At 37.6% G+C, this 12,937-nt stretch overlaps 1 protein-coding gene across 6 annotated transcripts in view; it reads left to right on the top strand.

The window, feature by feature from the left end:
- GTF2I (general transcription factor IIi) overlaps positions 1–11,733 on the top strand; it is a 112,877-nt gene extending 101,144 nt beyond the window's left edge. For 4 of the 6 annotated variants that reach the window (XM_054589709.1, XM_054589705.1, XM_054589707.1 and 1 more), the window contains 11 exons: positions 161–226; positions 549–732; positions 3,485–3,543; positions 3,928–4,008; positions 4,503–4,586; positions 4,944–5,127; positions 6,506–6,534; positions 8,430–8,471; positions 9,256–9,297; positions 9,780–9,855; positions 10,538–11,733. In XM_054589709.1, coding sequence (XP_054445684.1) covers positions 161–226; positions 549–732; positions 3,485–3,543; positions 3,928–4,008; positions 4,503–4,586; positions 4,944–5,127; positions 6,506–6,534; positions 8,430–8,471; positions 9,256–9,297; positions 9,780–9,838 — 830 coding nt within the window. In that variant the 3' untranslated portion in view covers positions 9,839–9,855; positions 10,538–11,733. The remainder of the gene's footprint in view (positions 1–160; positions 227–548; positions 733–3,484; positions 3,544–3,927; positions 4,009–4,502; positions 4,587–4,943; positions 5,128–6,505; positions 6,535–8,429; positions 8,472–9,255; positions 9,298–9,779; positions 9,856–10,537) is intronic. The other 2 variants (XM_054589710.1, XM_054589706.1) reach the window with 1 other exon arrangement.
- The last annotated feature ends 1,204 nt before the right edge of the window (positions 11,734–12,937 follow it).

Genomic DNA, 12,937 nt, shown 5'->3' with positions numbered 1-12,937 from the left:
AGTTAAATAATGTGTCACTATATTGGAGTAGTTGTCAAGCCATGACTGTTTTAAAAACCTATATATTTTCTTCTTTTGTACTTAAAATAAACCCCTGACCATGAAAGGCGTATTGGTAAATATTACTAACAAGTTAACTATGTTGTTTTTTCACATACAGAGGCCTGGAATGCCAAAATCACAGACCTAAAACAAAAAGTTGAAAATCTTTTCAATGAAAAGTGTGGTAAGTTTATTCTGAAACATTATTATTAAAATATGAGGCAGCTTTTTAAAAGTACAAGAATGTGAGCAGAATAAAATGTTCAACATCTAAGTTATGCTATTACTGGAAGTGTGTGGGGTTTGCAGGTATGTATTTCATAATTTCTCCCACTTTTATGAGCATTGAGAAATTTAAGAAATTTTTTACAAGTTAAAATTAAAATTAATGTGACTTTTTAAATGTAATTTTAGTTGCCATAAAATGTAATTTAAAATGCATGTTTTAAAAAGCTTTCTTTTTTTTTAAGTTATAAATGTGAGAAATGTATGTGTGTGTTTTGTAGGTGAAGCTCTTGGCCTTAAACAAGCTGTGAAAGTGCCATTTGCATTATTTGAGTCTTTCCCAGAAGACTTCTACGTGGAAGGCTTACCTGAGGGTGTGCCATTTCGACGACCGTCTACTTTTGGCATTCCAAGGCTGGAGAAGATACTCAGAAACAAAGCGAAAATTAAGTTCATTATTAAAAAGTAAGGAAATTAGATGAAACGGGATTGGCCCTGAGCTGATACTGTTCGACACGGGGAGGCGGGTATATGGAATCACCTTCGTGGTAGGGCCATGTTAGCCCCAATGTCAAAAAATGCTCCTTAAGCTGGACTTTTGTATCTGTTTGAAATTTTTAAAATAGGTCAAGAGGGAAGTAGGGCTCTAGCTTTTCAGAAGGATAACAACTTGATTTTGGTCGATCTATCCACAGTTGTATTTTTCAATGGTTGATGCTGCCGGAATTTAACCAGTGGTTCAGTTTTACAAAACCAATTTATTTCTCCAACTTACACAGTACTTTAAATTTCTTTCCTAAGTGCTTGGAGATCTATGAATTAAGCCAATACAATTGAAACAGATAATAATAGGTAGAATTAGGAAATGTATATTGATGCTCAAGAATTATTTGAAATTAATTGAAATGAATTTTATGTTGTGTTTATTCTTTTTTTAATATGTATTTTATTGATTGTGCTATTACAGTTGTCCCGTTTTTTTCCTCCCCTGTATTCCCCTCCACCATGACTCCCCCTCCCACCAGCATCCCCCACTTAGTTCATGTCCATGGGTCGTACATATTAATTCTTTGGCTTCTCCACTACCTATACTATTCTTAACCTCCCCCTGTCTATTTTGTGCCTACTATTTATGCTGCTTATTCTCCTTGCCTTTTTCCCCATTCTCCCTTGTCCTTGTCCCCTCTGATCTCTATTTCTGTGATTCCGTTCCTGTTCTAGTTGTTTGCTTAGTTTGTTTGGTTTGTTTATTTGTTTTTTTTTTAGATTCAGTTGTTGATAGTTGTAACTTTGTTGTCATTTTACTATCCATAGTTTTTTATCTTCTTTTCTTAGATAGGTCCCTTTCACATTTCATATAATAAGGGCTTGGTGATGATGAACTCCTTTAACTTGACCTTATCTGGGAGCACTTTGTCTGCCCTTCCATTCTAAATGATAGCTGTGCTGGAGAGAGTAATCTTGGATGTGGGTCCTTGCCTTTCATGACTTTGAGTACTTCTTTTCAGTCCCTTCTTGCCTGCAAGGTTTCTTTTGAGAAATCAGCTGATTGTCTTATGTGAACTCCTTTGTAGCAACTGTCTCCTTTTCTCTTGCTGCTTTTAAGATTCTCTCCTATCTTTAATCTTGAGTAATGATGTGTCTTGGTGTGTGTTTCCTTGGGTCCAACTTTTTTGGAATCTCTGAGCTTCCAGAGTCTCCTGGAAGTCTATTTCCTAGGCCAGATTGGGGAAGTTCTCCTTCATTATTTTTTCAAATAAGTTTTCAATTTCTTGCTCTTCCTCTTCTTCTGACACTTTTATGATTCAGATGTTGGAATGTTTAAAGTTGTCCCAGAGGTTCCTAAGCCTCTCCTTATTTTTTTTAATTCTTGTTTGTTCATTTTCTTCTGGTTGAATGTTTATCTTTTCCTTCTGCTCCAAATCATTGATTTGAGTCCCATCTTCCTTCCCTTCACTGTTGGTTCCCTGTATATTTTTCTTTATTTCACTTTGCATAGCCTTCACTGAACCATTTCTGTGTGAGCATGCTGATTACCAGTTTTGAACTCTACATCTGATAGGCTGGCTATCTCTTCATCACTTAGTTTTATTTCTGGAGCTTTGATCTGTTCCATTGTAAGGGGTGGAGGCTTAGGCATTCAACCAAGGGGGGGGCAACCCAGGTCGCTGCATTGTGATGCTGTATGTGGGGGAGGGGTCCAAGAGGGAATGCCACTTGCTTGGCTCTCAGCTTGCTTTCAGTCAATTTGCTTTCGTGCTACGCACGAGCAAATTGAGCCCTTCTGGTGCTGATTCCCAGGCAGGTGGGTTTGTGTATGTTCTAGGACCCTATTGGTCTCTCCAACAAACACTCCTGTGAGTCTGGGAGTTTGGCCCACTGCCGCAACCCCCACAGATTTTTACAGCCAGAGGTTTAGAGGCTTTCTCTTCTTGCACTGGAACCTTGGATTGCACGGTCTCACTCCCCTGTTCATCCTCCTGGCTTATCCGCACGCAGTTGTGGTCCGCCAGCCAGCGTTTTGTCAGGCGTCCTCTCCACCCCTCTTCCTGGTGTGGGTGAATGTTTCTTCTTTAGCTCCTTGGTTGTCGCACTTCCATACAGTTCGATTTTCTGGCAGTTCTGGTTATTTTTTGTTTTTAAATTTGTTGTTGTCCTCCTTTTGGTTATGCAAGGGGGCAAAGTGTATCTACCTACGCCTCCATCTTGGCTGGGAGCCAGGTTTTGTTTATTAACGCTTACTTTTGAGTCACCCAGCAGTGCCTCCAGATAATCAAAGCTGACATTGCCAAGCATAATGGCCACCTTTTGTACTTTCATCCAAATCTATAGAGGTATGGCCTCTGCTTCTGCCTTCAAAGAAGAAAGATTCTTGCTCAAGTTATCACAACCTGTCGTACGTTTCCATGGTACCTGAACACAGGGCGCTTCCTGTTTCCATTCTCAAGTCTAACACTGGATCTTTCCAGGATATCTTAAAATCATGGGAAGAAGCAGCTGTTTAAATTAGATAGGGCTGGATGGATGTTATAATCAAAATGATAATTAAACTTTTTGTGTGTGTTATTTGAGATAAACTTGCCTTTCTGTTCTTTCGTTACTAAGAACTTAGTATATATTTACAGAGAATTACTGGTTTTAAAATCTTTTACTTGTTTAATTTTTAATATTTTACTATTGGATAATTAGCATACATGTTTTTTCCTCTTGTTTTTAGGCCTGAAATGTTTGAGACTGCAATTAAGGAGAGCACCTCTTCCTCTAAGAGCCCTCCAAGTAAGCTCTTGCTGCAGGAAATGTGTTACTAGACATTCATTCTGCATCAGGGGTTAAAAAATTGTTGAAGACCAGCTATTGAGCTAAAACCAGGAAAGCTCATTCAAAAATGGGGTTGTGATTAGCTTAGGAATTTTAGTTCTTTAATAATTGAGAATATCTGTGTGTGTGCTATACTAAGCATCACAAGGAAGAGAAAAAAATAAAAAGCCTTTCAGGAAGCTTAATGTCACTAAGTGACTAAACACTCCATGAAAAGCCACAAACCTTGAACAAAAGTTTGGGTGAAAATAGTATTTTGTGTAGTTTGAATTGTAAACACATTATTTGAGAATGTTTAATTCCATTTTGTATAATGTTGTAATTTTAAGTTTCTATTTTAAGGAAAAATAAATTCATCGCCCAATGTTAATACTACTGCATCAGGTGTTGAAGATCTTAACATCATTCAGGTGACAATTCCAGGTATGCTTTCTCTGCCTTTATCATAGTTTGTGGGGTGGTTTCCTCTTCAGTGTTTTCTTTCAGCGTATGGATTATTGGGGTTTGCCTTATTCATTCAGAGATGTTGAGTACATGGCACATTGTTGTGTTCTTCCCATTCCCTACAGAAATTAACCAAATGTATCAGCATGTCAGTTTTATTGCTCATCTGCTCTAGATGATTTATTGAACTTGGCGTGAGCTAAAACCTACTGACTACCCGGATACCTAGTGTCTTGTTTTTAAAAATCTATATAAAACATCAGGTAAAGTTCTTTTTAACAGGAATAAAATTGTAGCATTTTCAGTCTGGTGTTATTGTTAAATCATTTGGTTAAACCATTCCAATATTGATTAGTTCAAAATACTTAAGTATTCCAAAACCATAAAGTGAAGTATGCTGAGAGCCTAAAATTTACTTGGAATTAAAATGGCATTGCTAAATTATAATGAATTTTCTCTTAACTTTTTTTTAGATGATGATAATGAAAGACTGTCAAAAGTTGAAAAAGCTAGACAGCTAAGAGAACAAGTTAATGACCTCTTCAGTCGTAAATTTGGTAAGTTTTTTATTTGCGTAGTACAGTTTGCACTAAGCGAGGAAATTCTGTTTCAATAAGCTCTTAACAGTAGATTATGCTCAGATAATTATAATCTTATTTAAAAGGAAATGAAGTTATAAAATAAGTATTTTGGTTTTGCTAAAGTTCTGGTAAGAATGCATTAAATGTATCAGTACTATTGATAATGGTCAATATCAAAGTGAAGAAAATTAAGGTTTGTATGTAAGGTTGTTTGAAGTATTCAAAGACCTTAGTTAGCAGTGGGGACAGTCTTTAAATGTTTGTCATGTGCTTTGTAAACATTCCCTAAGCTGATAGGTTAACCTATGTTTTATGCTGTTTGTCTCGATACAGGCGAAGCTATTGGTATGGGTTTCCCTGTGAAAGTTCCCTACAGGAAAATCACAATTAACCCTGGCTGTGTGGTGGTGGATGGCATGCCTCCTGGAGTATCATTCAAAGCCCCCAGTTACCTGGAAATCAGCTCCATGAGGAGGATTCTAGATTCAGCTGAGTTCATTAAGTTCACAGTCATTAGGTAAGTGAGAGTCCCCTGCTTGCTCATAAGAATGACTCTGCCGATCATGAGGCTGTCATCTTTCAAAATGTAGTTATATGCAGTCATAGAATCATGTTTACTATGTAATAACTGAATAAAATAGTTATTGTACTATTAGATTCTCCTTCTCTGAGCTGACTCTCTTAATTCCTTGGGTCTTAAGGCACGGGTTAGCAAACCATGGCCTGTGAACCAGATCAGCCTGTCTCCTGTCTTTATAAAATCTTTTTCAGATATAGTCACATCTGTTTGTTTAAATATTGTCTATGGCTGCTTCCATGTTACAGTGATGAAATGGAGACATTGGGACAGAGACACTATGGTCTGTAAAGCCTATAATATTTACTATCTGGCCTTTACAGAAAACTTTTGCCAACTTCCATCTTAGTCATTTCAGGGAGTTGGTCCCAGGTCAGCCAAGTCACTTCTGTTTTCTTGACTGTACAGTGAGATTGTTCTTGTTTCCTTTGAGAGCATCAACTCCTTAATCCACAAAGTAGGAATGATGAGTTTACCTCCCTGTAACAGCATTACGAGAATGACATCATTAATATGTACTTACCACAGTGTACAACAAACGTCCTCTCTTACATCCACCTACTCATAAGTCCCAAGGTGTCTTCACTTTTCTCTTGCAACTCACAAAAACGTAGCTATCACTAAGTCTACCCCGGTGAGTTCATTTTAAGTTCCCACTGTCTCTAGTTTAAATGGCTTAGGACTAGCATTCAGAAATAGCTAAATGTTACCCTACCAAGGCTTTTTCTCAACTGCTCATCTTCTCCCAATACACTTTCCCTAAAATTTCCTTTTTTTGTTTTTTGGCACTTAACCAATGTTTATTTTCTATGCTGTGCCCCAGGGGATCTGGGAAACTTGCCTTTTTCCATTAGATTATTTCAGTATAATCACTCCATCCCCTTTTCTTTGTTTGTTTGTTTTTCCACCATCTTTAGTGTAACATTTTCTAATGTTTCATATTAGTGCGTATATATATAAATCAGTCACTTGGTTAAAAGGTCTGTAAGATTAAGCCCTGGCCGGTGTGGCTTCATTGAAGCATGTAGTCCCGTAAACCGAAAGGTCATAGGTTTGATTCCTGGTTGGGGCACATACAGAGGCAACCAGTTGATGTTTCTCTGTAACATTGGTGTTTCTCTCCTTCTCTCCTTGCCTTCCGTTCTCTTTAAAATCAACAAACAGGTGGAGATTTTTTTTAAGAGTATATAAGATTAAAAAGGAGTGGATAACATTTCTCATTCTAGCACATAAGTGTCATGAGTTGTATAAACTGAATAGACCTGTAAATTCTTGTAGAGTAGAAATAAACTATTGTATAATTTATTTCTTTCTTTAGACCATTTCCAGGACTTGTGATTAATAACCGTGAGTATTTCATGAAGTCTTTGTCTTTTTTTTTTTTTTAAATTTGAGAGGGTGTGGCTGTATGCCATGGACTTAGCTCGCAGGATTTTACTATATACCTATAGCAGTAACCATGCAAAGTCATTACTAATTTAGCCTTTAGTGTTAAAGTGCTAGGCACTTTCTAGATGTATATTAGATGAGTTGCTTAACTTTTTAAAATCTCAGTTTACTCATTTATAAAATTGTAATAATATTAGTGCCCATTTTGGGAGTTTTAGGACACTTTAAATGGCCCTTTATATGCCAGGCTTCTAAAACGCGGGTCTGCAATCTCCTGCCCATGTTGTAAATAAAGTTTTATTAAAACACCGCCAGGCCAGTTTGCTTACAGCAGGATTGACAAGTTGAAACAGGGACTTATGTGATCTGCAAAGCCTAAAATATTTACTGACTGGCTCTTTATAAAAAAGTTTGTTAACCAATGCCTGGCCTTATAGTATGTCCTGAGGAAATAAAATCTTTATTTGTTATTGTTATCACTGTTGTTATTACTTTTATCATTGTTATATAATTATTGTGCTGAAATAAATAGGTCTTTTTAATGTGATTTAGCTTGCTTCTATTAATATTAAGCAGAGTGTCTGGTAGACATTTGCATGAACACATTAAACGTTCTTCCAGTTCTGTGATGTTCATATCATTTTAAACTTAATTTAAAGTTTAAATTAAGTTTTTAGCAATACTTAATTGTGCTCATATGTTTTATGTTCTATTAAATTTTTATTAAAAATTTTATAAGTGAGAATGATCCTTTTCTAATACAATTGGCATTTCAGTCTTTTTTCAGTTAGTATCGTTATTCTGATTCTTTAAAATCCATCTACGTTTACAGTGGCCATTGTGACTCAGTTGGTTGGGCATCACTTGGTTCGGTCCCCAGTCAGGGCTTCTGCAGGGGGCAGCTGATCCATGTTTCTCTCACATTGATGTCTTCCTTCCCTCCCTCCCCACCTTCCCCTCTCTGTAGAATCATTAGGCATGCCCTGGGTGAGGATTGATTGATTAAATAAATATATAAATAAATACAAATTCTTTGACATTCCATTCTATAGTTTATTCTATAAACTATAAACTTACATTGGGAAAGCCTCTCTGTTTCATGTTGAGAAGTCATCAGTGACCGTTGAGTGACAGAACTTTGTGAGTTGTTGATTCGCCCCCCTGATCTGACAGGAGTGCTTGCTGTCATTACCCCTGTCCCCTGCCATCCCTTCTGCTTTACACTGTTGACCCTGTCAACCCTGTCCTCTCACCTTCATGCTTCAGGATCATGGATTTGGTTACCTCTCTTCTGCCTCCAAGTTTTTGCTTATACCTTGAATCCATGAGTTATTTTTTTTTATAGATTTTGTTTTTAGTATATGCTCTATCATGGCCAAGTATGTTAGTATCTGGTAATGTCCATATGAAAGAGAGGTGTATCTTGCTTCATAGATTTTAAGTCATTTTTGTGACAGTCAGCTTTAACCACACCAGGGAATTTTGTTATTTTAAAGAAATCCCATTATAATTATTTTTCTATAATTTTTTTTATTAATCCCAATTCCCTTGTCTCCTTATTTTTAGTTTCAAAGAATATTGTATTGTAATCTTTTTCTGCCTTCTTTATGTTTAAAATGTTCGATTTTGTTCTCATCATTGTGCAGGTCTGTAGTAATTTTGTGGTAATTACTATGAATTAGTTATTTGCTGGGAAATACCAGAACTCTTAATGTTTATTCCCTTCTTGTCATAAGGAAAATAGTACCTGCTATGGCAGAATTAGAGCATCAAAATAGAGAATGTATATAAAAATGCTTTTCAAATGTAATAGTATGCCATTGAATTATTAAATGAATTTGCTTTATTTTCAGAGTTGGTTGATCAGAGTGAGTCAGAAGGCCCAGTGATACAAGGTAAGCTAATGAGAGTGAAACAGGACTATTCCTACTTTTTTCAGTAAAATAGATCAGATAAAATTGTGTGGCTTCACATACTTATATTTGTCTGATATTTTAAAGAGTCAGTTACACAGCACACACGTGTATTCGTACACTGAGACTTTGTTTCTTTGACTCCTGTGTTTGAAAGCCTGTATAAGTTCAGTTTGTAGGCCATAGTTGAGAACTGTGGACCACATCGCGTTTGATCCCACTGTCCCAGCTCAGGTATGATAAGGTCAGGCACCTGAAGATCAATGGCATAGAATGCAGTTTTTCAGTGAGAAGGTCACCTTTTTTAACTTTATTCTCATGCCATTTGTTTATAATGGTAGTTTGTAAGCCAAATTATTTTGGGTGGAAATGCATGTTATTGTGGTTTTTAAATTCCTTAGAAACAAATACTGCGATTCATTGAAAGTAATGAAAAGCATTTATTAAACGGGAACTTAGAGAAGGAGGAGGATGATAAAAAAAGGAACTTCTTGCTTATCCTGTTAGCGCTGAGTTGATTAAGACTGTTATTTAAGACTTTGGTTTTGTAAGCTTACTTAACACATTTCAGAAGAGTAGATTTTTGAAAGTCTAGTTGAGTAATTGTGTTTATCCCAAGTCTGTTGCTGCTGTTTCATCTTAGACTTGTGACTTGTGTACACAGTTTGAGGAGCTTTTTCTCCTTTTTCCTCCGTCTGTTCTCTTTAAATAATTGAAAGCGACTTTTGAACAATGTTACAGTAAATCTGCGTATGTTTCTTTTCAGAATCAGCTGAGCCAAGCCAGTTGGAGGTTCCTGCAACAGAAGGTAAAAAGGGTAGCCTGATTGTCAAAAAAAGTTCCTTAAGACTTTCATTAGGAGAAAGGATTAATCGTGTTTTTACAGCTTTTAAACTAGAACTGTGGTGGTTTTGTTCTTTTGTTTCTGGGTGAGTAGGATTTATAGTTTTATGCCCAGAAACATTGTGTTTGGAGATGGCTCCTGGGTTCTTTGGTTCCATTTTCCTCAAGTGGCTCTAAATGAATCCTGAAAACACAGGATGACTGCTATGTAGCCTAGGTAGTGAGAATCCTTTATATACATATGTAATTAAGATATATGTTATTTTGAGAACATAAGTAGCAAAATTTGGGACTTAGAGCTAAAGAAACGTTTCTGAAAATGTCATTTTTAGTATCATTATTCCTGTTAAATCATGTTCGTCAATAATTTGGTATGAGTGGCTTTATAATTGAGCAGATTGGCATTGATAGTGCAATTAAAGGGTTCCCTTTTGTTTTTCTTGATAGAAATCAAGGAGACTGATGGAAGCTCTCAGATTAAGCAAGAACCAGACCCTACGTGGTAGACCTCTTCCCTCCTAGGGTAACTCAGCTTCTTTGTCGGGGATGCCGTGTAGTGTCCGTCTGAGCCCAGCTGTGTATTTGTACGCCCATGTGTTGTCCCTGCTTCGGCTATAACTGGTGGCCCTGCCTTCAGGGCATATGTGGTCCAAGGGCCCTGTGGGATTGTTCTAGCTACAAGATTGCAGCAGAGACTTTTCCTTGGATCCATACGTGTCTGTCATTCAAAGATATAAATGCACTTTGGCCTTAAAAGGAAAATGTTTTAATTCACAGGGTAAGTTTTGTCCTCACATTGGAATTCACTGAGTCAGTACCACCACACTGACTTTTCCCATAATCATAAGTTACAAGCTTGATCCCGTTATTCCAGACTTAAACTTGGCCAGGTCAGTAACAGGAGGGGCAGCCCTAGACCAGGAATCAGCAAAACTTGGTTCTCGTTGTCTGTTGAACCTCAGTACGCCTGCGCTGTTGACTGTCTGGGACTAGGTGATAGTTACAGGTTGCAGCTTGACAGTCCAGATCTGCATCTGATGGTGCATTTTTTTTTTTTTTTTTTTTTTTAATATAGACTCTTTGTCATGGGGTTTGCCATGTACTGTCAGTTTGTGGGTTTAAGTACTACGTTGTGGTATTTGTGAATGTTAAATTCTTTTAATTAAATTAACCTATTTTTTTATTTGTTTTCTCTCCTATTTTAGCTTAAAGTATCAATGGGTGAGAAGAGCTTTTTGGACCTGTTACTGCCCCAAGCTGTGTAATATACTTGTATAACAGAAATACCTTCTATACAAACCTTTTTTTCTACTTTTAGATAGAAATGTCTACTTTTTCAGCAGTTCTGTGAATTGAATTAAAGAGCAGAGTGACTGTAGATTTGGAATGGCTGGTTTACTTTGGAATGTATTATAAGGATTTTACAGCAATGCTGGAAAAACGACAGGGAAAACGACAGGGATGAATCTCACCAGATTTTTTTATGGATTCAGCAGAGCCTTCAGCCATGGTGTTTATTTTCCAATCAAGAGAAGATATCTCCTACTGGAACATCTCAGCTTCTGCAGTGAAGAAAACACTTGAGATAGTTTAGTTCTTTAGTTTTTCTATTTGAAAAATCATTTAAATGATCCTTTTGTTCACGGCTCTCCTTAATGACTGAGTGAACACTTAGTATCTGTATATTTGACTAAATCTTTTCCTAAGCTATCTATCATGGTTCATATGTTTTTTTATCATAATTAAAAAAAACACAACCACCTGGATTACCTAGTAGCCAGTAAGAGGTCAGTATCTCAACATGTGGCTTATAGATGGAATACAAAGGACCTCTTCCACATTTACATTTCATCCAAATAAAATGCATGGTGTACCAGAAGTTAAAGATCAGGTATGAGTGTTTGGGCAAGCTAAATGACACTAAAGCCTCACTATCGTGGAACCTGGTGTTGTGTGGATTTTTTTTGGAACACTGTTCCAGCTTGGATCAATCTCAAGGGGTTTTCATTGCCTTCATTATTTTATAATTCTACTTGTAACATTGAGGCTCCAGTGTGGGGAGTGAGGAGGGGTCATAAGCTAATTATGCACCCGCTGATATTCTGCGCCATTTGTAGGAGAATCTTACATGTGTTGAGATTTCACAGACAATAAGAGTTGTAAAATACCAGCTATACGAAAAGCTAGAGTATGTGATGGCATAGCGTGTTCATTAGCTTATCACAATATTCATAATGGAGAATTATATTACATGGTAGCAGAAATAGGCATTTTTATGTGTTGCTTATATTTTACCTCAAATTAAAATGTAGATATAGGGTAATAAATAAAATCCATCCATGCCTTTCACACACTAATTCATTTCTTTCTAAGGTGTTTTCATGATTATGTCTGGGGAACCTTGTGGGTGGGTCGGTGGTAGGTGGAGCGCAAAATGAGGGTTAGGTGGGCACTGTTCAGAGGCCCAGGTCCTCTGAACACCGTCGGTAAGCACACCATTGTTTCTGGCGTTTTTGAGACTGTGCGTCTAGTTTGAGTTGAGACTGGAGACCCCTGCTTTTTATCTGTGTATACCGGCTGCTTGCCGCTGGCGTGTGATGTTGAGGTCGGAATCCCTCCCTGACAGTGTGTGCGCATTAGCTCCTCCACATACAAATCACACTGGCTCAGGGTATTTTTTGTTCTCAGCAGAGCCTTCTGCCTCTGCTGTACCTGGAAATCTGGGCTCAGGGAAGCTAATTTGTTCCTAATCTATGAATCAAAATGAGGAGACAGATCCTACGGTAGAATCTCACGGGTCCTTTAAGGTGTCCTAAGAAAGCGAGGACAGCTGTGCTGCCCTCCCCACACTTTCCATCCCAGCTGTTGGAGTCAGCCCTCCAAAGGTGGCTTTTAAAGGGAGGTAAGCTACTACACAGAACTTTTTTTTTTTAACCAAAATATTGTGGGATTACAGACTTAACCAAAGAGATTTGTTTTCTTATCTAGTACAAAAAGTCTATTTAGCCCTAGCTGGTGTGGCTCAGTGGATTGAGTGTTGTCTCACAAACTAAATGGTCACCAGTTTGATTCCCAGTCAAGGCACAGGCCTGGGTTGGGGGCCAGGCCTCCGGTTGGGGGCGTGTGAGAGGCAACTGACTGATGTTTCTCTCGGACATCAATGTTTCTTTCCCTGTTTATCTCTTCCACCCTCTCTAAAAATAAAACCACCTAAAAAAATTAAAAAGCCTGTATGTGCATACCCATATTTTTGGTTTTTTATACATTATGTTAGCATTTTTTAAAGTCTGTATATGAATACACATTTTACACACTATTAGAAAGCATTTTTTAAGAAAATATTCTCACCTCTGAAGTAGACCATTTCTGTACTCTGGGTAACAGCACTGAGTCAGTGCTGTACCCTCAAAGGAATGCTCCCCTGTTCCATTATGTTTCTCTCCTAAACAGAACAGGCTTAATTCCTTAAACGTAGAACCTCACCCTCCCCGGTGTAGTTCAGTTGGTTGGGTGGCATCCTGCAAAGAGTCACTGGTGTGATTCCTGGTCAGGGCACCTGCCTGGGTTGTGGACGTGTGTGAGAGGCAACCGATCAATGTTTCTCT

Source organism: Pteronotus mesoamericanus, unplaced genomic scaffold (assembly GCF_021234165.1).
Source record: "Pteronotus mesoamericanus isolate MK-2021 breed Mesoamerican mustached bat unplaced genomic scaffold, CSHL_Meso_final scaffold_167, whole genome shotgun sequence".
Classification (NCBI taxonomy): domain Eukaryota; kingdom Metazoa; phylum Chordata; class Mammalia; order Chiroptera; family Mormoopidae; genus Pteronotus; species Pteronotus mesoamericanus.
Note: the sequence above shows the minus strand (reverse complement) of the source record. Positions and strands in the feature narration are given on the sequence as shown.